The sequence below is a fragment of the Paramormyrops kingsleyae genome, chromosome 4, assembly GCF_048594095.1.
Source record: "Paramormyrops kingsleyae isolate MSU_618 chromosome 4, PKINGS_0.4, whole genome shotgun sequence".
Taxonomy (NCBI): domain Eukaryota; kingdom Metazoa; phylum Chordata; class Actinopteri; order Osteoglossiformes; family Mormyridae; genus Paramormyrops; species Paramormyrops kingsleyae.
The window spans coordinates 5352157-5376938 of record NC_132800.1 but is presented as its reverse complement, the minus strand read 5'-3'; the positions used below and the strand labels follow the sequence as shown (position 1 = coordinate 5376938).

At 50.6% G+C, this 24782-nt stretch overlaps 1 protein-coding gene and 1 long non-coding RNA gene across 5 annotated transcripts; both read left to right on the top strand.

The window, feature by feature from the left end:
• The first annotated feature begins 2117 nt into the window (after positions 1-2117).
• On the top strand, positions 2118-24061 carry LOC111850875 (E3 ubiquitin-protein ligase RNF152). 3 transcript variants are annotated; one of them, XM_023825226.2, is made up of 2 exons: positions 2118-2161; positions 23133-24061. In XM_023825226.2, exon 2 carries the CDS (start codon positions 23388-23390, stop codon positions 23988-23990), a length of 603 nt encoding a protein of 200 aa, XP_023680994.1. In that variant the 5' UTR covers positions 2118-2161; positions 23133-23387; the 3' UTR covers positions 23991-24061. The 3 variants fall into 3 exon arrangements, with proteins under 3 accessions (XP_023680994.1, XP_023680993.1, XP_023680995.1); XM_023825225.2 differs by lacking the exon at positions 2118-2161 and adding an exon at positions 2196-3093; XM_023825227.2 differs by lacking the exon at positions 2118-2161 and adding an exon at positions 3533-3701.
• Positions 8157-8968, top strand: LOC140589006 (uncharacterized). 2 transcript variants are annotated; one of them, XR_011990186.1, is made up of 3 exons: positions 8157-8351; positions 8488-8518; positions 8621-8968. It is a non-coding gene; the product is annotated as an uncharacterized lncRNA (long non-coding RNA). The 2 variants fall into 2 exon arrangements; XR_011990185.1 differs by having other exon boundaries at positions 8157-8518.
• Positions 24062-24782: the final 721 nt, after the last annotated feature.

The window sequence follows — 24782 nt, the reverse complement described above, 5'->3', positions numbered from 1 at the left end:
CCAGGAGGGGCCAAGTTGTTATACCCTTGAAAAGGGTACTTAACCTGAATTCCTCCAGTTGAAAAAAATGAAGTCACTCTGGATGAAAATGTAAAGGAAGCAGCAGATTGTCTCCTGAGGAGGATGGAAGTACTTTTTCAGGATCTCCCCGGCCGGCGTCGCTACGACCGAGGAGGAGAATGGTGCTGTAGGCTGGATCGGGGCGGTCTTCTTTATGGGCACAGTCCTGCAGGCTGACGTCACTGATCCAGCAGTATGTATTTAATCCACTTGATACTTTGGCCAGTTTTCCCAGCATTTCATTGGAAATCTCCTGCCACTCGCTTCAATGTCTTCTGCTGTGATGGAGACTTCACAGAAAAGCCAGCTGGAATGCCCACAGAAGCCTGGGGTCGTGATCCCTGCTTGCGCCGCCTCAATCCCGACTTGATGATGTGATGTGGGCAGACGGGCGATTGCTCCAACCTCTCCCCCTCCCAACTGATTCAGAGGCATCACCAACCCCCCCTGACTGATACAGAGGCATCACCAACCCCCCCCCCCCCCACCCCCCCGACTGATACAGAGGCATCACCAACCCCCCCCCTCCCCCACTCACAACTGATACAGAGGCATTACCAACCCCCCCCCCCCACCTCCCCCACTCACAACTGATACAGAGGCATCACCACCACCCCCTCCCTCACTGGCTTGGTTGCAAAAAAGTGCAAACTATGCAGTTCGATCTTGAGGCATGCCTCATGGGTTCGATTCCCAAAAAAAAGTGTCACTTTAAACAAGGGACTGTCCCCTTAACTGCACTGGATTTGATATTCAGGCTGTGCGGTTGTGCTCCCATGAATCAGGGCAGTATATCTGGGCAAAAACCTTAAGTGGCTTTCGATAAAGCGGCCAAATGCAAATGTGGTTGTTGCGATAAGGTGGCAGCACATGCGATTTTAACGTCCACGTCGCAATATGGGGACACACGGATTTTGCTATGTGATACCAGCATAGTCAGTCTGTGGGACGCATAACCATGAATGGAATTTGATAAAATGTATTACACCTCCTGCCTTTCATCCCACAGCTTGCTTGATAAAGAATCCCAATTTTGTGGGTGGTTAAAACAAGAATTCATTCACCCTATTACAGGATGTTACAAAAATGCCTATTTCTCAGTATAAATTGTGTACCCCCCCCCCCCCCCCCCACCACCACTTGGCTCAACAAGATTTACCATGTGACCCCCAAAATCCAGAGCTGTTTTTTTTTTTTAATCCATCTGCAGCCCTGGCTCCGTGTATAACACAATATAAAACCAGCCTTAGTCACTATACTTCATGAGACATTATGTGGCTGGTAGCACGGGCTCTATAATAAAATCTGATAAATCTCTCAAGGTTTTGAGACATAGAGCTTGTTGCAACTTTAATCCTCCTGGCCCTTAACAACGATTCGCTAAGGAGTGGAAGGTAAGGTGCCCCCTTCTGAATACAGAGGAATAGACCCAGATGCATTCAGAATAGGGAAGCATGGAGGTGGGGGTGAACTCTGCCCCAAATGCCAATTTGCCCGACCGGTAATTGGGCCGAATGAATGACGGTCTGACAGGTTTCTCCACACACGCGCAGACGCAGAGAGCTGTCGGCGGTGTGGCACAAACAGGCGCCTTACATATCGCACGACCACATGATAATAAATAGGCCTAATTATCATAAATAAATCAATACCATAGTGCCTCTCTGTTTTAATAGGGAACGAACTGCGGTACAATGCCGTGGCAGCCCCGATGGCCCTTACATGCATTTCTCTTGGTATTTTTCTATCTAAGATATAACCGGGAATGTGGGAGGATTATAAAGGTTAGATTACCCACAATACATTTGTGTTCTTTCTGAGACAAACCTTGAACATAAACTCGACAGTATCTAAATAAACTCACCAGATTTACATGATTGAACAACTAAGTGTTGTTTATGTTAATACATCCATAGAACATGCATCCGTAGTAGTTCTATCTTTATAATATTATAGGCATAAACCGTCGATAATAGCAAGAAAGATAATTGCTGGAACACGCAAATCGTGTGACGTGGAAACGCCGTTTGCATTTTGTGCCCATTTTCCCACTTGCAATAGGAATCAGTGCTGTGCCGATCATCTGATAAGACTGAAACGGGTAAATAATGTGGCTATCGCCTCCTTATTTAACATGCAACGCCTATAAAACAAATTCTTATTTTAAAAACAAAAAATAAGTTTACCTAAAAGCTTAAGTGGTGCACTCGGGTAACGAATGCGTAATTTATTCGCAAACGCCATGCATCTCTTTCCCATTGTTTGAGATTTCAGTCGCACACGAGCCGGTGAGCATGTTGTGTACTGGGATGGATTGCTACTTAGATCCTATATTTTAATCACAGTCTACGACCATACATTGCATGCATGGGCAGATGTCCTCGTGTTAAAAAATGATGTGCGTATAGGGAAATGCAAACATCAGGTATCTGTAGCTAGTCTGGAATAATGGGCATGTATCGGCAGTAGGGGAAACAAAAAGAAATGATGCAGAATCGTGTTAGAAAAACAAAGAGAAAGCTTGCTGCATAGTGCTGAATCCCGAAGGCTATCTTGCCAAAATCTGGAAGGAACTCGCTGGTGTACCATTAAATATGAAAATCTCCAAAGTTACATCCCCTTAACAAAGAAACTAAATTATAAATAACCTGGAATAAAAAGAACCTCGTTTCATATTATAATATCCATAAACACCATGTTTCAAATTTGCATATGTCCAACTGCTGCTAATTATTATGTGTAATCGGTTTGATATATAAGTTCCCACATGCACGTAAGGACGTGATATAGCGCTCGTGTAGCGCCAGGGGGCGTGGCCTGCCCACGTGGGCGGTCCCATTTAAAGTCCATCTGCTCCGGGACTGAGAGAGCTTGGTGCTGGGAGAGCATCGCTGTGGATGGATTGAAAGAGGGAGAGGGAACACGAACGAAACGTTTAAGCATCGGAGGGAGCGTGTGTTCAGCGACAAAGCAGCGGAGCAGAGCGGCGTCGGAGGTGGACCCGCAGGTCATGCACGCTGAAGCGCTTCATAGGTAAGCCTGCGTTTGGGCTTAACTTGCAGATCCGAATCGGATCTCCCCACCCCGGTGTGCATGTAGTCAACCGATCACTCACATCAGGTTGCCTCGACGTGTCCTCAAGTGTTTTTGCAGTCCTGTGTTGTGGAAGGAAGCGTCATACTCACGTTACCCGCAACGCTAATAACGAAGTGCACGGTGCGTTGGTCACTTGTGATTTATTCCCCTGCCTGTAGGTCTTTGTGTTGCGAGTTACTGCCTCGAGTTGCACCCGTTTGCAACTGTATATACTTACAACCTGTCATCTCTTCTTCCGCAACGTGCGGCTTTTGTATCGACCTGGTTATTTTACCAAGACGAACCGCAGGGGAACGCTGCGACCAAACGGGAGTGCAACTGTATCGTACCCCCTCCCCCCTTCGTTGTTGTAAGGGGGGAAATCGCGTGTGACAAGTCGCCTGAAATGTCTCAGAAGAAAGAGCAACAGCAGTGGTGCAGCTTTCTTTGTGTGGCGTATCGGGGACGCGGGGATCTGTCATTGTCATTGCCCCCCCCCAGTCTGCAGGACCAAACTGAACATCTCCTCAGTCTAGCCGACGTAGGACAAACAATGACATAACCAGGTGACAAACCAAGCCTCCTTTTTCCGTATGCACTGGGCTGCATAGGCTAGGGGCTGCATTGCATTGTACTGGCGTTCGCAGCGGTGCCCTGGTTCGAAACACTCTACTGTTTATCGTCTCCGTGCGGTTTTCATGGGAATGTATCTAGGATACCTGGGTAATCTTGGTTGGTAGGAAGTCAGTATAATATTTTGTCGACTATGTCATTACGTATTGCGAGACTGTAGTCTGTTTTTAATTGCCAGCTTCGCAGTTTAGTTTCATTTTTGGAGTTCAGGAAAACATTTACGAGGCCATTTTCTCTTCAGGTGCACGTTTCCCCTTTAATAGAGGTGGGTGTGTAGAGTAGGGCATTCGCTTGTAGGACCTCGGTGGTCGGCGCTGGCTGTATCTCACTTTCACCTGGCCGGACCCGACTCCGATCAGGGCAGAACTGTGTGCTTTTGCAGCCCTCGAATGGTAACTGAATATGCGGGGTTGTTTTCTCACCTTATCAGCACATGCCAAGACCGGCGGCTCCGTCCATGTTCGACCCATCAAAATTTCCGACCGTCGGGTATAATCGGGGGGGGGGGGGGGGGTCTCCTGGGTCACAAAGGTCCGAGCGCGAAATAGCGCCACCTGTCTGTGTTTTGCGGCTCCTTTGCGAAACCTCCCTAGATGTCTGATACTTGTTCGTTCTGACGTCTACCGATTAAGACATATAATAGAAACAATAGGGAAAAAAATCACAAGTTCCCTCCCTTTTCCGTCCTAGTTTTGATTATGGGTTTTATTAGATGTATTGTGTATCCTAATGTTTTTCCCTTTTATTGAGATATGATGGAAGGTCCCACAATTAAGTGTATCACATGTTAGCTATTATACAGCGACTTGTGTGCGTGTGACAAACGGTGGCACTGCGATCGACCTCGCTGCCTTGATTAGCTTTCTGTAAACAACTCGTCGGTTTCAACTGGGTCACACAAAGCGCACCAAATGGGTCAGCATCCCTACTCTAGACTGGGGACAGTTAGCCCGGGCCACATCAGCCGCTGTGCCCATGGTGTGGGTGACCGTTGCTAATGATGCGTGTCGTCGCTTCCTCCGTCTCCCTGCAAAGTCAAAGCTAAAACCGTACCAAGGACAGCCCGATCCCCTAACCCAGCCCCAAAACGACCCTGGTCGATGGTAATCTTCAGGTCGCGGTCGCGGTCCCACTTCAGCGGTGCCTTTCCTTTGAACTCCCTTGACCAGCCTCTGATCCTGGGGGGTGGGTTGGGGCGGTATCAACCTTAAAAATACAAAATGTCTGTGTTTGTTTTAGATTATATGTGTGATGGTTCCCTTTTTTTTACAGAAATAATTTAATCCTGTTATTCATTGACACAATGAACATTCTTATTGGACGCAAACTGACAGTATTCAGTCTGTCCTTAATCATGAATCGATTTGGTTTGATTATTATTATTATTGTCCTTATTATTATTGTTGTTGTTTTTGTTAGTATTGACCATCCATCTGCCCATCTTCTAGTTGCTTATCCTGGCGAGGGTTGCGCGGGATCTGGAGCCCATCTTAGGCAGTATAAGGCTGGGGTTCACCCTGGAAGACATGCCAGCTGTTATCGTCTCAGGACATGCTCTGGTTTCCACGTAGGAAGTATTACCCTCCTCCGGGTTTGCCGATCGCGTTTCACCAAGTGGAATTGCTGGGTGTATGAGGTGATACTGTTGCTTTGGCCACTAGGTGGAGAGTGAGGCATGTCGATGTCCTCTCAGCGTGTACATCAGGGGGCTGGGGGGGGGGGGGGGGGATGTGCACACCACATGCAGAGTGTTCACTCACTTGAGGCCCTCGGTTATAATTGGGATTACTTCACAACTTTCAGTTGGATTAGTGCCACAGAAAATGTATAGATTTATTTGGTTAGGTGACTTGCACATAAAGTTTAATGGTACAACTGCAATGCCCTTTCCCAGGATGATGCTAATTTCCTAGGATGGTGTTAATGCTGCTTTCCCTGCACACTCGTGTTTTGGCCTGTCAAATGATTTCCCACAATGCATCAGGGAGTGCATTTTGTGTGTTGCAACCGATATCGTTATGTGCCACTGCAGTTCCAGTAAAAAATGTGCTTGTGCATATATTTAAGGTTTTCCCTTGTGCTTTTGGGCAATTTGTTAAAGCAAAAGTATTAATTTTATTGATAAAGCTTTTGTTTGCTGGAGCAGCTGAGGTAAATTAAGTAAACCAACCTTATTTTTCAGCATATGTTGTTAGGCGGCCTCCCTTCTTGTAGACGATCAATGTGTTTTTGTTTCTTTGCAGTGTGTGTATATACAGGCAGTATGGTGAGCCATAGAGGGTGCTGTGCGATTCAGGACACTGTACCTGTGATCAGAAGGTTGTTGGGTCGAATCCCAGTGTAAGTAGAAAGCTGTTACAGTTGGGTCACTGAGCAAGGCCCGTAACCCCCAATTGCTCCAGAGACCATTCTTTCTCTTAAAATGTAAGTAACTTTTATAAGAGTCTGACAAATGTAATTTAAATGCCCTGGATCTTGGCATGTGCCTTACAGCAGGGCGCCGTTTCCCAGTGAGGCAGATCATGGCTTATTTTCATGCTTGGATTTCTTTGAGAATCCGGCCTCTTTCCCCTGTGTGCTAGCGTACGGCCTGTGAAGGTGGGTGTGGTTTTCATGTTGGGGCTGCCCTTCGGTTGGTGGGAATGTGGAGGTTTGCCCATCTCTGTTCCGCCCCCCTCATCCATGTAGCAGCAGAGGAAGGGTTCACCATCCAATAATACATGCCATTTTTAATAATGATGTCATTGTCCTGTAGATGACGGGGAGGGCGTTGACTGACAGCTGTGACGGGTGGATGTGTGATGGCAAAGCTGGAGATGCTGAAACATACGATTATGGCACATCTAGGGACCCTCTGTCATCCCTGAACAGTCAATCTCCAGTTTTGGATCGAATTCAACTTCCCCCCCCCCCCCCCCCCTTCCTCTTGCTGGATGAAAGATAAAATGCAAAAAACCAGGGAAAAATGGATTAAATGACTCATACTGTCAGTGTTGCTTGGATTAAATAATTAGTTTGCTCGTTCTGGAATGGATTAAATGATTAGTTGAGTCTTTCCTCATCGGATTGGGCGATTTTACACTCTACCATTTCTCCCATTATCGGACACATCCACCTTGTGCAGCACTCATGCACGCAAGCTCCCACGCATGCACACTCCTGTGGATGCAAGCTCCTGCAGTCACCGCACATGCAAGCTCCTGCACATGGATGCTCCCTGCGCCCAGCCCCATGCACGCTTCTCTGCCCCATGCTGATCACGCTCATGCATGCACACTTCTGCCTCCCTGCACGCTCAATCCTGTGCGTTCCCATGCTCGCGTATGCGAGCCGCGTGCAGCAGCGCTCATGCAAATGCACTGACTCGTGCATGCTCTGTGGTTTCCGTGCTGTGCCACCGGTGGCCGGCTGCCCTTCCCCTCATTTGCATTGGGGCCCCATGCGAGGCACCCGGGTGTTTCCTCCAAATGCGACGGCTAATTGGCCCCCATCTGCTGGCTGACGATTGTGTGCACAGTCTCTTGAGCAGCTAGTGGCTTCACCCTCACCTTTTCAGCTTCTGCTTTCCCACCGTCCTTAGTGTCTGCCTGCGGTTTTGTGCTTTTTTGATTATGAGTGTTCCCCCCCCCCCCCTTCGACCAAGCTTAGGCTTGTTCTGATATCTTAGAGCAATTTCAGTTTAAATAAAATCACATTAAATTCCACACTGTTTCAGGCACTACATCGCATGTGGTACTGAATGTAATATAAAATGCACTGATTAATGGAAAAAAGCCAAGCAGAAGGAATCTGAAGTTGCACCAACTTTTGATCGATGTATATTGGGGTTTCATTTTGTTTTCTTAATCTTCCTGTGCTCTTGAAAGATGCTGGCAGTTTATCGGACTGCTTGAAATGTATATGCGTACAAATACAATCATTTACTAAAGCTGACGGGGAGAATATCGGGAGTTTGGATTATTATCTGTGTGAGACGTTTGTCTTCTGAGGACTGGATGAATGTTTTGTGGTCTCAGCAACATGAACCAAATCTAGAAGGGGTCTGAGGCAAGGCTGCGCTGAGTGAGGAAGCGAGGAAGGCAGGGCGGGTAGCTGCTTGCTCTTGAGTGAGATGTCTTGTGGCGATGTGGATCAGTCTCTGGATGGAGTCCAGAGACTTCCGGGTCCAGAACTTCCGGGTCTTTGGGAATATTGCCAGTGGCTGTACCCGGTTGTCAAGAACCTATAAAGATACTTGTGGGATGAAGAGCGAGCTTTGAGAAAAGTCAGACTCATCCACAGCTCTGAAATCGGCTCGCTGGCCTTCCCCGCCTGTCGCCTGGGGTGGCGCCAATCCGACTTGTGATGGTTTTTTTTTTTTGTTACATTTCCCCCCCCCCAGCATTCCCACAAGCACGAAACTGTACTGCTGGGGACTTCCTGTACGGCGGTGGCGCGGAACCCGGTTCTGCTTCCTGCTCGGAAAGGGTTTGAAAAACTGTAGCGCGTCTGCGACGCAAACATAGATGATCTGATCTGGGTGTTGGCGGACGAGTGGAAATGGACCTTCTGCTGCTACTGCTTGTGGTAGCCAGGGGTATGAGGTATGAAGGTTTGCCTGGGATTCGTAAGGGTGTCTGCGTGTGTGTCTGCGTGTGTGTCTGCGTGTGTGTGAGTCAGACTAAGGCACCACTCTCAGACTCATCTTTTCTTTCCTCTAATGTGTTTCTCCCTCTCTAGGTGCGAGGAAACATCAGTTATTCTTTGCTGCGTAAGGGAAACCTGCTCTTTCCTTAAATAATCCTATTCAGGAGATTTATCCATTTAACAGTGCAGGGAGCTTCGTTGGCTGTGTATTTTTTTTCCCCCTCAGCATGCATTCAGTCATGTACCACCAGTACAGGCGTACCGCGGTAAACGCTTGGGAGCCGGGTACAGCCTACCTCTTTGGCCGGGTCTGTCAGCCTGATGAGGGAGGCCCCGCTTGGTTCCATCAGCAGGTGACGTGCAGAGACGGAGCGTGAACCCTCACCTGGAAGTGGGGCCCCTGAGGTGTGGCCCCTGCAGGAGATGCCTGGGGAGTATGTGACTCCGGGCCCCTGTTTTGAATACAGCCAGTGGGATGCCAGAAACGTCCCCTCTAATGGGGTGCCAGTCTGCGCCTAGGGGCCACTCTGTTGCAAAAGGTGCTGTATAAAAATAAATTGAAGTGTATGTGGAACCTGGTAAATGGAGGGAATGAATTTAGTCAAGGTGGATTTTTGTGGAGTGTGTGGGGGGGGGGGGTGTCGAAGCAGATTGACCCGGAGGATCATTGCTCAGCGCTGAAATTGTGTGTGTGTGTGTGTGTGTGTGTGAGGCTGCCAGTGAACATCCAAGCACAGCATTTTAGCGCTGCGGCAGATTCTGGGGGGAGGGGAGGGGGTGCTTCTCCGTGTGTGAAATGTGCTTTTATTTAATAGTGATTAATTCAGGGTTTATGCAGATTCGTGGCACCAGCGGGCAAGTTTAGCGCTGTTCAGTTAGCGACTCCCCTGATATGGCCGTGCCGAGCCACCCCCCCCCAGCCAGCCCCTCTTTCCGGCCCACTGGGGGAAGAGGGGGGGTTCCTGTGGGGGCTTTAGGGCGTGTCAACGCTACCAGGGGGATTAGAGAGAGCCTCTCTCCCCCGTCGATGAAGAGGCAGCTTGTCCCCTATCGCCGCCCTGCAGGATCCAGAGAGCGCTGGAGCGTGGGGGGTCAGCCAGGTTTGTCGGGGGGGCTTGTGTGCTGCATTTATACACGCGCGCGCGCAAGCGTGAGTGTGAGCACACATGCACATGTGTGAGGGGGAATTTCTGGGGATCTATTTTGAGAAATTGTGCCTGCAAACACAGCAGGCGAAAAAAAATGTTCTCTGAAAAGAAGAAAACAACATGTCTTTTTTTTTTTTGTCGCGGTTAATCTTTATGTTGTGAGTCGGCTGCATTCAGGTCGAGCAGAAAGTCCCTGCTAATTTGCAGAAGCTGACGCCCACATGCCACACATATTTCACCACCGCCCCCCCCCCCCTCTAAAGCAGACGGATTGGGGGTCCATATCGGGGTCCCGTGGACAACGCGCCCCCTTCTGGGAGCCGGGCAAGGCAAGGGCTGCGGGCAGGTGGCGAATTTCACAACTTGTCACCCTGGATGGGCGATAAAATTTTCACCTGAGGTTAAGCACAAAAGTGTCATATGAGAGCGACTCCCGCCTCGCATTTAACAGTAATTTGTACGTGGGCGGGTTCTCATGGGGGGGGTGGAATCTGAAGTCAGTGTGACCTTTTCACAAGCCGAGGACCAGTTTCTGGAATCGGTTGCACGTCTCCTTAGAGACCGGAGGCCACTCGAAGCCGCAGTCGCGTGGGTCGAAGGTACTCTGGATCTCCTTGTGCCTGGAGCGTGTTCTGCAGACACATGCGGGGCCATCCCGTGTCCGATCACCTTTATGGTGCGTGATCAGTCTGCGAGACGCCTGACCCACTTTTCAAATGGAAACATCTGCCACCATCTGTCAGCTCGAAACGTGTTGTGTCGGATTCATTAGCAGCACCCTGAGTCTGTTCGATGCCCAGAAATGTCACCTTGCCACCAGCTCCGACCCCCACTGACGCGGTGACAGCCCCCATCTAGCTTTCCTGCCATGCCTGCTGGTGTTTTTTTTTTTTTTTTAGTTGGGTAGGTTCTATCCCTGTTTAATTTCCTTGTGCACCCCCCCACACTTTGCCTGTGGACAACTCATTTCCGAACGGCGCTGAGGTTGAATTTAAAAGCCATTTCCCCACCAAACCTGCACTGCGAGACCTCATTCTCCTCTGCCTGCGGTGAGCTGCAACACGTGTGTCTCTGTGTGTCTCTCCTTCCCTGCAAAGATGCCACACCAGAAAAAGACATTGCGAGGATGATTTCAACCTGGATAAACTTTTGTGTCGCTTCACCATCTGCTTCATCTTCTGTTTTTTTTTTTTTTTGACAGTCTGTGGTTTTCGAGGTGACATTAAAGCGACTGACGATAAGGACAGTCCCACAAATACCCCTTGAAAGGCGTGGGCAGCTGATCTGATAAGGAGGCGTGTGAAAATGACTCTTTGTCATGAAAAATGAAAAGCTGATAAGTTTGGTTCTTTATTTTTGTTGGTGTGCTTGGTGGGTTTTTTTATATCTATAAAAAGGTCCCCCATATTTCTCAGAAAGTGAGATAATGATAATACTATTTTTATTCATCTGGCTGGCACCATCGCTCAGTACCGCCCTCTGTGGCCATCACATGTAAATGCTACTAATGCATATTGGGAGGAAACAGCCTTCTTAATCTTGGTAAGTGCAGTGGGGCATAATTTCAGAAATGGAGTTACAAAAACTGCGTCAACGGCGTATGAAAAACGGCCAGGGCTGGACTGTTTCTAACTGGACTGCATCATTACGGGGTAAGTGGTCACTGGTGGTTATAGTCGAGTGATTTCTGTGGTGATTAAAGGGAGCCTGCGTCTTGGCGGCAGTGGGTATCCAGAGCTTGCTCTAGAGTGCTCCCTACTGGTGTGGTGGGACCCTCAAAGCTGGATACCGAAGATATGATCGCTGACGCTGGGCTAGGTTTTTTTTCTGAGCTTCTGCAAGGCCCTGACCACAAGATCTTAGAGAAAGTGTGAGATGGTGAAGAACAGAGATGTCTAAGGACAGGTTGCACATGTTTCCGACCCTGGGGAGCTCTGCCTCCACGCAGGAGGATGTGGGTTTTCTTTCAGTTTGACTCAGACTGCTGCTCTTACTATAGGGAGCAGGATATGAGCCTTGCTGGAGGCGAAGCACCCTGTAGCCCGGCGTTAATCCAGCACCACGTTTACCGGCTCCGGTGGCGCTGAGGAAGGTCACGGCAGACCAGCGGGGCAGCTGTGGAGAAGGGGCAGATATAAAGCTGTCACTTACCAGTCATGGAGATTGTTGGAGGTCTGGTGGCCACGAAGCGGAGAGGATTCGAAGTGTCGACGGTTGGATCCCACACAGGAAGTAGCTTTAAGTAAACAGGAAGTCACCGTGTAGAATTGGCATTGACTCCTAAGGCAGGCCATCCTTTTAGATCCAGTTATAGGGAGTGGTTTGTGTGTGGAGACCTTAACTGCCACCACATGTACCCAGGTGGGGGGGGGCACAGGACATGGGGCACCCGCTGGACCCGTTAATCTCCCCGAAAGCAGCACCGCCAGAGCAAGATGGCATTGGATCTGATCTCCAGAACTTCTGTAGACAGTACCCATAATACATTAATATATGTAATATGCTATACATTTGCCAATTTTTTTTACATTTTTATCTGTTCTGGCTGATTCTCATTTTCGTTTATAAGTGTGTCCCTTTCTGTCTTACTGTGTCTGGCTTGGTGTGTGTTTTTCCTGGATCGGTTGTGAATCTGATTCACTTCCTCCTCCCCCCACCATTGGCCAGCTCAGCCCGATTCCCACCGCATACCTGTGAACGATTGGAGGGGACCCCCCCCCCCAGCACCATCTCCATTCATCTCACAGGGTTTGGGCCGTATCAGCAAGTGCTAAATGGGAGTGTAACTGTGTGTGTATGATCTACAATCGGAAGGGGTTGGACTCTGTACAGGCCACGACTGCCTGTTGCTATGGCGATGCCTAGTTACCTTTGGTAACTGAAGTGGAACAAACCGTAAATCAAGAGTAAGAGATTGTAGTTCTGAGGTGATGGTGCTGAACAGCTGACAAAGGGCAGGCCGTAATCCGAGCTGTCGTCACGTCACAGTTAGTAGTTAGCTGGCAGTTAGTATTTTAGTAACTCGTACCAGAGAAGCAAGTGAAGTGATCTGATAAAAATAAGAGCGTTCCACGAACTCAAGGATGCTTTCAGTCCCTTTGTGTGTCCATTACAAAAACTACAAACAATCAACAAAGACACCTGACTGGATGGTGTATCATAAAATTCCTGAAATGTGTTTTTGAGCTTAAACTCTGAAATATATTGTACGTCGGAGTCGTACTGAGTTTCGGCCAATGGGCAGCAGAGCTTCAAAGGTACTGTAATCTGTTGGGATGTTTAGAAGGGAGGCCAATAGGAATGCTTTACAATAATAAAGGTGAGTATTGATGAATGCATAGTCTTCCAGCATCACTGAGGTTGAGATGTAAGCGAATAAAACTATGGAGATGGATAAATGCAGACTGAACCGGAGAGTCAATATAAAGGAGATAGTCAGGCAGGGTTTATACCTCTTGCCTATATCTAGCTGATGTCGTCTTGGGATTTGAACCTACAACCAACTGGCTACCAGTTCAGATCCCTTAATGTCTTCTGAAGTGGAATGGGGAATAGCAAGATGGCTATGGATGGACAGGGGACTCTGTGGAGGGGTTGGGGCCTGGCCAAACAACTCCCGGGAAACAAACGACACCAAGACGACGGCTTCCAGCCCACCTTGTATCAAGATGTACATTGATGAGGGTGGGGGAGCATGCTAGTTATTGTGTCCGCCGCTGTTTGCATATTTTTAAAGCCGTTGTAATTGAGAAGAGATCAGCACTTTTACCTTCCTAATTTACTTGGGAAAATGCTGATCCCCCCCCGAGTCAGCTGCCTGCCAGTGACACAGAGGTGGCCCTGAAGGCGTCGGTGACTTCATACCCCGTGGCGTCATTCCCCATGCTCTGGGAGTCTGCCCTGGCATGCTGAGAGGTCCCCAGATTGAGATTTTAACTTGAGGAGGGGAGTGACTTTATTTCACTGCCCATCTCGGGTGTGACTTTATATTTCCCCATCAGACGTGATCTGTTCTATTCTGCCCTGCTCACTTGCATTATGGGGGAGGGGTGGGGTGTAGTCGGGCTGCAGATATGCAGATACTCTCCCCTCAACCATGCAAGTGTTACAAAGAAAATCACAAAGAAAAACACCATGCATTCGTCCCCCATTATCTGGGTGGGATCCAAAAAGGTGGTGTTGGCTCAGTGGGGCACCTACTTTCACGATAGGTTGTCACAGGAAGTCAGAATCGGCCGGAGGGCGTGGGCGTTACTGTTGAGGCCATTATTCAGCTGCTGTCTGAAGTCCTAGCTGAAGGTCTCTGTTCTCTAGCTCGTCCAGGTGGTGGGCCGGCACAAGCTCCAGGTCCTCATTGTGTGTCTGCCTTTCACAAAACGACGGTACGAGCCCTCACACCAAGGGCGTCTGCAGCTGCTCGAGGTCACCCCTCCCACCATGATCGCTACACCCCCGTTAAATCCATCATGCTCTTCCATCTATACCCTGCGCACATCTCCCACGCGTTTCTGTCTGGTCCCGGTAACCTCTTCAGCTGAAGCCGCACTTCAGAGCTTGCTTTTTCTTCTTTTTTTTTTTTGTTGATGTTGCAGTCTTTATGTAAAGTCGTACGTCCAAAGGACATCATTGGGATGCTTATCGCTGTTTGATAATGACACGTCTATCAGCACGAGTATCAACGGATTCGGTGGCTGATGATTTTGGAGTTTGCCTTGAAGGCTCAACGTCGCCTGCCGTTGAGGACGCGAGGACGCTGCGGCTACTTCTCAGATTTGTCTTCCTTAACCCCCCACCCCCCGGACTTTTTGCCCGCCGTTCCGATGTCCACCTGGATCCGAAAGAGTGATCCCCTCCCCGGTCCCCACCACTCACCTCCCTGCTGTCTGGCTGCCGCGATGGAATAGTGTTTCCGGAGGTTTAAAGGTCATCCCTCCTCATCTGGCATTTGACAGTCCCCCCCCCACCGGCAAACCCCCTCGAGGCAGAATGCTGTCGATGCCCCCGGAGCGCTGCGGATGAAAGGGCAGCACCCTGGCTAACGGATTCGGCTGGCATTTACTGGTGGGTGAAGGTCAGACAGGGACGTCGTTGGTCCGAGCAGGGCGATGGGGTTGGGCCAGCTTTCCTCGGTATGGAGTCTGGTTAAAGGGCAGGGTGCCGTACGGTCCCTGCGTTGAGTTCCGGTGGCCTGGCTGAGATTGCTTATTGAGCCAAACTGCTGCTGACGTGGCTGCTTTTAAGCTTCATGCTGGGAGATAAGCAGGAGTCGAGTCCAGACCTCATTCCCCCTCCGTCACGGCCTGATTGGGGCAGCACGTGGGCCGGGAGGTGGTCCGAGGCCCCACCGCCTCTCACCGGGCCCCTGGATACAGGCGTGATACAGGGCAGACGGCGGCGTGATACAGGGCAGACGGCGGCGTGATACCGGGCAGACGGCGGCGTGATACCGGGCAGACGGCGGCGTGATACAGGACAGACGGCGGCGTGATACAGGGCAGACGGCGGCGTGATACAGGGCAGACGGCGGCGTGATACCGGGCAGACGGCGGCGTGATACAGGGCAGACGCCGGCGTGATACAGGGCAGACGGCGGCGTGATACCGGGCAGACGGCGGCGTGATACAGGGCAGACGGCGGCGTGATACAGGGCAGACGGCGGCGTGATACAGGGCAGACGGCGGCGTGATACCGGGCAGACAGTGCAATATAAAAATGAAGGATGCAAGTAGATCGAATACGAAAATAAATATTGATTACATGCAAAAGTGTAATATTGCAACGTTCAGTACTATGGAGTGGCTGGGGAGAAGCATTCAGAATTAGGGACCTAGATGGGACACACCTGTCTGTACTGTGATGACTGTGAACAGACTAAAGCCTCATCACCATTTTCATGTGACACCATCCTTCACGGGTGTTTGAGCCGAGCTTTTCATCTGTCCTTTACCTTTCGGGCCCCTCCTGTCAGGCTGCCAGACGCCGCCATATGTCCCAGAATGGAAGATGAGGCCGTCCTGAAAAATTCATGCTCCCAGACCGACGCCGAAAAAAAAACAAATGTGCAATTACCTATAATGCACTGCTGCATTGGCTTATTACTTACGGCGGTGCAGTCAGGTCTCCCGTGGTGCTGGGCGTTCTGCCCCCATAGCATCATGGGAAATGAAAAAAGCGCATCTCTCCTGTGGGTTGCTCGTGCTGGAATCTTCTAGAAATTGTTGACGGGCACGAGCGCTTCCACCCACGGCGGCGGCCTCATTACTGCCGGCTTGCCACCTCCACTATGGGGCTGCTGGCGTGAACGTCGCCTTACTTGAGTCTGCGAGTGTATTGGGGAGGATGTAAGGAGACCTGCGACTTCCCCGCGGAGATGGCGACGCGCCGGGAACGATAGCTGTCCTTTAAATGATGTTAATTGCTGGGAAAGTGCGAGAGCGGGAGCCCTCAGCTCCTGACAGAAATAATTTACTCCCCTTTTTGTCAGAGAGTATCTCTGTTCTCAGTATTTCGCCCATAAATATCCGTCCTCCTCTTTGAAAATCTCAGCCTCTAGCAGATTCCGTTGTGCTGAATCGGCCCGCTTGTGGCAGCCTGTCTAGGGAATACGCATTTGACGTGCTTCAAAACCTCCGATGAAGGAAGGGAGCCAATGGAATCACGGTAGAATGAGTCTCAGCCTGTTCATGTGGTGCCTGTCATGGTCGCAGAGGTCGATTTTTGCCCCATTTTGACCCCGTTTTAACTTCTGAGCCGATGCTTTTATCCCTCCAGGGTTGTGTAAGATGACTGGTGGCAGCACCGGTGAATGGGGGGGGGGGTGCTTGCATTTTGAGAAATGTTTTGCTGGGGCTGACGCAGTTTAGTCTACGAGTACCTGCTGTATTGGTGTAATTGGGTGCCAGGGGGAAATGTCTTTTCGCTGATGACCTTGACGAGCCTGGAGTTGCTCTGAAGGTCTATCGATTGCACAGAACCTCTCCTCCTACCTTCTGTGCTTCTTGGACCTGGGATTGCCACAAACAAGGCCAGACGGGGCAGACAGCTCCATCTTCCTGCCTTACATATTCCCCGTGACCCGAGTCTCATCCTGCTTACGCGCAGAGTCGTCGTACTGGGACCGACTGGTTATTTGGCTGCATTCCTGGTCCTTTGAGTTCTAGGAAAAGGGAAGGTGGGACTTAGTATGTGTATGAGTCACCCAAAAAAGGGGAAAAACAAACGCCACAGGGGCAGCGTCACGCGCTGTCATGACAGGCTGCTTTTGTCAGCTCTGTTTGCATTCCTGATCTGCTAAGCAGAGTATCTGCAGGGCTTGGGCTAAACACCGGCCCGCAGAACCCAAACAAAGCCAGACAAGGCCATGGAATGAGGTAGGGTGGGGACAGGCCTCTCTGGAGAGAAATGACTGTGCCGTCTCGCTTACTTTGATGAATCCAACGCTCGATGGGGGGGATCGAGTGTCTCCAGGGATTCGGGTGTCCTTGCGGAGAACAAAAACCCGAGCCACCTCTAGCCTCGCGGGGGTGTGGCTGAGGGGGCGTGCTTTTGTGTGCCCTTGTGCGTCTGATGCCTCCTGACCAGGTTCTGCTTGTTCCTCCTGTGTGGTTGGCCGGCACCTGATGTTGCCCCACCTTGCAGTCTGAACCAAACGTTGTCATACTTAGCAGCCAGTCACATGACTCAGACCTGGTTACATAACTCATTCTGCAGCATCTGGGGGAAAAAGCTCTGACAGATGGACATGTATGATCTACATTGAAAGAAGGAATTGATGTAGGCATCAGAGTATTGGGTGAAACTCTACAGATGTGGTGGATCTGGTGTACGGTATTACTGCAGGTCAAAAATGGATAATTAACCACAATGGCTTCAGCTTTATAAACAGGTGAAATGTGACATTCATCTCTTCTAAACCAGCGGTGCCATGAACATTAATTTTAGGAGTTTATTGTTTTTGATGGCTTTGGGTTACAGTAGACATGCCAGTCCTGAGAAGCGCAGTGGTGTTGGTACGTGGTGTCTTATACTGCCCCCTACTGGCAGACTAGATCCTCCCCGAGATCCTCTCTTGGGTTGGCAGGGCATGTAAGTGGTCACTGGATGTCCTGCTCCTGTCTGCAGACCCATTGGATTAATGGGTGCCGGTTCCGTTCCGGACACTGTGCTCATCCCAAGCCACATTCAGGCTGTCACCCTGCCCCGGGGGACGTTAATTTGGGGCCCTATAGTGGGGCTCTCTGTCTTGCTATCTCTCTCTTTATTTGCTTGTTACCTGTCACAGTATCCATCTGTCTACCCTGCCCCTACACTGTCTCGCATCTCTCCCCCCTTCCTCTACACCTCTGCCCACCCCCCCATCTGGCTCTGTGCCATGCCAAAGCAGTCTCTGGGCTCAGACTTCAGGGAATCCTACTGCGCACGTAGCAGGATAATGGCGACAGATCGTTGTGGCACTGCGATTTAATTTCCTCCCTGTGAGAGCAAGTAAACTCCTGTGATATAATTTTATTTTTACCATCTATTCAGAGACACCTCACACTTGAAGGACTGCCACCCTTTGAACTTCCGAACAATGGACACGGTCTATCTGGATGATCTCATACATTTTTGTTTTCCTCCTGTGGAAAATGTGTTCTGGCCCTGTGCCGTGGTACTGGTACCAAAATGTGGCACAAAAAAGCCTTTCTTTCCCAATCTGTTTCAAATTGCACCAAATGAATACGTCAGGAGAATGAATACATCCAAAGGGCCATTTTATGCAGCAGTGATGTTTGGAAACCAGGTGGGATGGAAACCCATGTCTTAAACAAGAGTGGTGATTTTTGCGGATAGAGATGGCACTGTGGGTTAGGATGTGCCTGGTATCAGAAGGTTGTCTGTTCTAATTTCAACTGTGGTGGGGCGGCATGTGGCTCAGTGGGTTGGGATGCTGTGCCTGTCATTGGAAGGTTGCTGGTTTAAATCCCTGGGTCAGCTGAATGATGTCACCACAGAGCCCTTAAGTAAGACCCTTAACACCCAGTTGCTCTAGGGCAGTGTTGCTCAAACCCTGTCCACTGGGACCCACAGACTGTCCACATTTCTGCTCTCTCCCAGTTCCCAGGAATCACATCACTCCTCTCATGCAGAATGGCCTTTTGCTTGGTCCAAGCTCTCGGTTACTTGTATCACCCTCTGTAATAACCGTCATTACAATTTAATACATTTTGTTTTGCAGTTGCGTTCGCCAGACCTGTGAGCTCATGTGCATCAAACATACTTGTGCATGGACGGGGAGCGTAGCGGGGGAAAATGCTGAGCGTGTCGCTTTTCACGCTCTGCCCATTCACTGAGGGGGGGAGGGGGCTGGATTTCGGGGTTGCGGCAGCTGAAGATTGACGCCGTTTGCATCCCTCTGCTGGTGACGGTGCTTCAGAGGCCGTGGCTGTGAGCCAGGCTTCAGTGACACTCCCCGGAACAGGTATCTCTCTAGCGCCTCCTGTTGGCTTGTTTGCGATGGCGCAGCTGGTATTTGTTTTCAGTCTCAAACCCCCCCCCCCCACCATTCCACCACACCCACTCAAAAAAAAAAAACACACACACAATGTTTTACTTATACTGAGCCAAGCTAGCCAATATGATGTGGCCTCTTGCCCCCTCCCCCTGCGAAATCTCTACTTTCAGCCAGGAAACAGACTTGGTGGTGGTGGGGGGGGGGGGTGTTAGATCGGCGGGGGGGGGGCGGCTATTGTGTTTAAAGTGCTTTACCTGATGCCTCCTGTTTACCAATAAAGGGCCCTGTTAAAAGGACAGTAACGGGTATAAAATGCTGGTAAAAACAAAAGCCCCCCCCCCTCCATTGTTTTGGCCCAAAATGTCTGTCAGGCATCCAATAAACTAGGCAAAGCAGGGAGGTGAAGCTGTGTGAACAAAGGGCTGAATGTAAATCGCGGGCGGCGCCCCCGGTGACCTGTTTGGGAGGGTCGTTAAAAAGAGCACAGCACATCCATCCGTGTGAACGAGCCGTTAGAAGCGGGGCACGATGCCCGCAGACCTTGCTGGATCTAAGCCGCCATTGTCTAAACATCTGGGCTGCTTGAGCTCGCTGTTGTATGTTGACAAATGGTGTATAATTACTGGAGGCTTTGAGGCTAGCGCTAGGTTTAGCATGTTGCTTTGTGTGAAAGCTCGATGGCGCCCCCCCCCCCCCCCCCATCCAATACATGTTAATATGGGGTGCAGTTAAAGTGGAGGTGCGAATCTCGCAGTGATGTGTCTGGGTTCATATCCCTAAGAAGAGGGTTACTGTCAGTATCATTCCATACAAATGGTCCAGCTGAATAAAAGATAAGCACCTTAAATAAGCAGTGTAGGTGATTTTATCACAGGCCCTGACTGGATGCCGGTCGGGGGCCAGTCGCTCTGCCTGGGGTGAGGCACACGCCAGCCGCATGAGTGAGCGAGCGAGTGGTCACGCCCCAGCTGAATGTGTTGCACAGAGGGAGAGGAATGCCATCTTGTGGGTTTGTTGTGCAAATTCTGTATCCATCTGGAGCTCTGGAAGCAGTTGGGGTTTGAGAGCCTTGCTCAAGTACGCAGTGGTGAAACGATTACTCTACAGCAGGGGTGGCCAATCTTAAACGCAAAGGGCCGGTGTGTATGCAGGTTTTTGGGATAACCTGTAGGTCAGCTGTTCAAACCCAGGTGTTAGGACTCTTCAGCCAATCAGTCCTCTAATTAGTAATCTAATTAGGCAGTTGCAGCGAAAACCCGCATACACACCGGCCCTTTGCAGATAAGTTTGGCCACCCCTGCTCTACAGGCTGTGGGATTTGAACCCACAACCTTCCAGACACGGATCTCTAACGTGCTAAGCTGCACACCATAGTGGCTGAACTGGTGCTGGTTAATGTAGTAAATTATGTTCAAACAAAACTCTGACAATGGCAAGCAGCTTTAGACAGACATGGAGTCAAACCTACACCATTCTGGATGCAGATAACTAACCTGCTGAGCTGCACACCACACCAGCTTTAAGAATTGATCCACAACTGTTAGTCTGGTATTCAGAGCTTTGCTATTTCCTCACAATTTCAATTCATTTCAGTTTATTTTTATATAGCGCCTTTCACAACAGAGTTGCCCTAAAGCACTTGACAAGAGTGTGTGGCGATGCACTGGTGCATGTTATATGCAAAGTGGTGCATGAAACAGGGAAGCGGGAAAGAAAGAATTCAGGCAAATGATATAGACAAATGAAGTGCATGGAAAATGAACCTCTCTGGGTCCTTTCGCCTTGAAGACACCAGGGGGGTGACACTGAGGCCCATGGGGTAATTCTGCGACCTCCTACATCCAGGCTGGAGGGTGTGAGAACCTGTATTCTGTCTGGCGTGTAGTTCTGTGCCTACTCATGCATGTTAGAACCGGTACTGAGTGGGAACAAATTACCCAAAATGGACAAGCAGATTCGAGTCCCGCCAGCCAAGGTCCTCTGCAACTGAGACAGCTGGTTCACAGTCACGCCAGGTTGTCGGGCGCCGTGCCATGAAAAACACGCCATCGAGGCCCAATTTCCGAGGGAGTTCGTCTCATGGCTTTGCTGGAGTGTTTTTCCCACCGGAGCTGAACTGCCGAAGCACTTGTGGGGACGCGGCTTTGTATCACCTGGAAGAAGGCTACAAGCTGTGGCTGGCCCTGGCTGCCGTGGCTCTTCCTGGATCTTCTGCTTCATCACTTATGCATTTCACCCCCCACCTGCAGGTTAAGGTCCAGGCTGTCCATTCGCCGGTCTTGTTTCACCCGTGCCCACCTATTATCAGGCTCCTGATCTTCCTGGCATCAGGCTTCCTTTTCTTAACTGCCACGCCACCTCCTGGTCACTTTGCACTTTTTTTTTTGTGTGATTTAACCTAGTTAATGGAAGTGTAATCCTACGTGCATTGACATGTACTTGCATGTAAGTCTAATATAGCTTTAAAGGGGCAGGTTTGTCAGTAGAGACATATGAAACGGGTTGAATTTACAAAGGACAAGGTTTCCTGCTTGAAGAACACAGCATTCCCGAGATATCAGGTTGTTGATGTCGAGATCCTGATGCCATGTCAACGCATATCCTCTAGCTCCTAGTCTTTACTTGCGCGATTATCTCTGCGCCGGTGGGGAATCAGGTTCGTTCCCCCTGCTTTTAATTGCCTTGTCTCTCCCCTGGGCACCTTAATCCTCAGTTCAAAGGGCGTTGAGAAAGAGTGAAGGAGACAAACTTCCGCAGAACTTAATGGAGACTCCCCGAAGGTTCCGGAAGGCCCCGCGTTTGTCTCCTGGGGACCCCGAGAGCTATTTCTGCGGTGATCAGAGGCAGGGGTGGTGTTAATGCAAAACAGCTCACATCAAAGTGGTATGACAGAGCCAAGCTGGGGGTGCCAATCGTGAGCTGTGTTCTACGCCTCTCATAAATGAGTGGGGAGAGGGAGGGGGGAGGGAATGGATGAAGGTGTGAGGAGAATGGAGAGATAAAATAAAGATTTGAACCAACGACCCTCCGATTACAAGCACAGCATTCAAACCTGCTGAGCCCCGAGGACTTAAGAACATCCTAATATTAATACTGGCTTGAAAAAGCCCCCGGTCACAGGGACCCAGTTGCTCCCTAACCTCGAGAAATGGGCGTCGGTGAACTCCACCACCACTTGAAACTTCACCGCTTGAAAATAAGGGAAAGTAGGTCAATCAGCATGAACGCGGCGCCGAGGGAAGACGAGCGAGAGAGTGAGAGTGCGGTGATACCGCGGATTCAAGTCGCTTACAGGAAGTGACATTTTCTACTCCGTGACAGCTGAGTTTGACTGACTGCCTCATAGCTATCGGCAGGGAGTCGTTTGAAGATTCACACGGTGGGGGTGGGGGGGGCGGGGGAGGGGTTGTCGGCTCTCCTCGCTCGCTGTGGGCTGGGGGGTACAGACAGTCTCTAGAGGAACTGCTTTGTTCATGATTTATTTATGATTTGGAATATTTATCGTTTCGGGCGCGGAGCCGGACTCTGAGCTCCGTCGGCCCAGAGGTTTGCGGCGAATACAGATGGGAGTGACCTTTAGCTCGGGAAAGGTGAGCATTTATTGAGTGCTCACACGGTACTTAAGTGCCGCTGCCAGGACTGTGAGGCTGGCGATGGTGCCGGGAGGCGGGGAGAGGATCTGAACCGCTTGCTGGAGCGTGGGATGGGATCAAACCCTGGTCTGGTCTCTCTCTTGTGCCCTCTGGTGGACACTGGGTGACTCCCCTTCTCTTTATTTCTGTGTTTATTTATACGACCTCCCCACCCCACCCCACCCCAAAGTTTTCTGGATTCTGCAATGTTTTTTCACAGGGCTGTGATTCTTGACCCTCCCCTCCTTTGTGGGAGCCCCCCCCCCCGTCCTTGTCTGTATCAGGTTGTTAACCCTGGGTCGCCACTGGGCCCCCTGGGTAATTTCGAGGCGTGGAGTGGCGGCAGGTGGAGGGGTAGAGAAAGGATCTGTGTTAGTTATGTGATCAGACCTCACAGATGGTGGTCTCGGACTGATCTTGGCAGGCAGGGTCGTGCGTAACAATGTCACTTCTCTTGTTTTGCAGGTCACAAGGAGATTTGACAAGGATTACGGTGTGACACGGGCCTATCCTGCACCGAAGAGAACCCAGAGGATTCCCACATCTCCTGCACAAATAACACTCCCTACTAAGAAGTCAGTTGGAGTCCCGGTCTACAGCAGCTGTTTCGAAAGGGAGACCAGGAGCTAAGCCCTGCCCACACAGGTGCTTAACCCAGCCCACTCAGGCAATAGGCCACGCCCACCCTATTGCTAAGTCCCACCCACAAAATCACTGGCTATGGAGACTCTATCCCAGGACTCCCTTTTGGAGTGTCAGATATGCTTCAACTACTATAGCCCACGGCGCCGGCCCAAACTGCTGGACTGCCGGCACACATGCTGCTCGGTGTGCCTGACCCAGATGAGGACCAGTCAGAAGGAGATCCGCTGTCCCTGGTGCCGGGGCGTGACCCGGTTGCCCGCAGGCTTCTCTGTCTCCCAGCTGCCAGACGACCCAGACGTGGTGGCGGTCATCGCCATCCCGCACGCCTCTCAGCACACGCCCGTTTTCATTCGTCTGCCTAGCAATGGTTGCTATATGCTGCCACTGCCCATCGCCAAGGAGAGAGCACTGTTGCCGGGCGACCTGGGCTGCCGCCTGCTCCCCAGCGGGCAGCAGAAGGGCGTGGCTGTGGTGGCCGTCCCTGAGGACACGCCCTCTCTGGGAGCGGGCCCCGAGGCTGGGGTAGAGAGGCGCGGTGGTGCCGTGCGGAAGGGCTCCACCTGGTCGGGGGTGTGCACTGTGGTCCTCGTGGCCTGTGTGCTTCTCTTCCTCCTGGGCATCGTGCTGCACAACATGTCCTGCATCTCCAAGCGCTTCACTGTCATCTCCTGTGGCTGAAGGCCTCTTGACCCCACCCCATTCACGCTTGGCCCCGCCCACTTCACACCTGACTCCAGACGCCAGATGGGCTTGGGGGGTGGGGGGGGGAGGGGTGGATGGTGGAGGGGTATGTGAGGAAGGAGACTGAAGCCGTTTCTGGCAGCGAGCCTCAGGACTGCTGGGATAGATGCAGTTACAACCAGAGTCCACCACCGAGTTCCCTCTGCAAAAAAATAAAAAAAATAAAAAATGATCCCAGATAGGGAGCAGGGGTTCCTCGCAGTCATGCCGCCCCCTACTGTATTGGGGGGGTCATACGCCTGTGTCCTGTAAGCTGTAGAAAAAGCAGTAATCGTATTTTTTAGTTAGGCGTCTCTCGTTTCGAGCGGGAGGCGCAGTGTGGAGCAAAGCTTCTCTTTGTACAAAAGAAAAAAAAAACCCGGTATTTCCATTCGCTGTCGAGAGCGGCCCCTAGGGGGACTTTCTGCTGCCGGTCTCGTTTTCTCTGGACCGTTGACGTGGCGGATTTGTCGCCTCCAGGCGCGTTATGCCACATGGGGGCCTTGTCCAGCTCTTCACACTGGTGTTCAATGGGAATCTGATGATAAACGTCCATTATGACCAGGAGGTCTGTGTTTCCATGTTTGAGAGCAATCAGATTGTGCATGGTCCTTAAATAGGGGAAAATAGCTCCCCTCTCCCCATTTAATCATCCCCCCCGTCTAGGTTTTGTGCCTCACCGTAGTCTCTGTTCTCCCTGGCTGGAGCTGGATCCATCGTTTTAATGGAAAAGCTGATGGAATTGAAAAC

Bases quoted from the DNA above. Each gene is read 5' to 3' on its own strand.
- LOC111850875 (XM_023825226.2), top strand. From the start codon at position 23,388: ATGGAGACTCTATCCCAGGACTCCCTTTTGGAGTGTCAGATATGCTTC.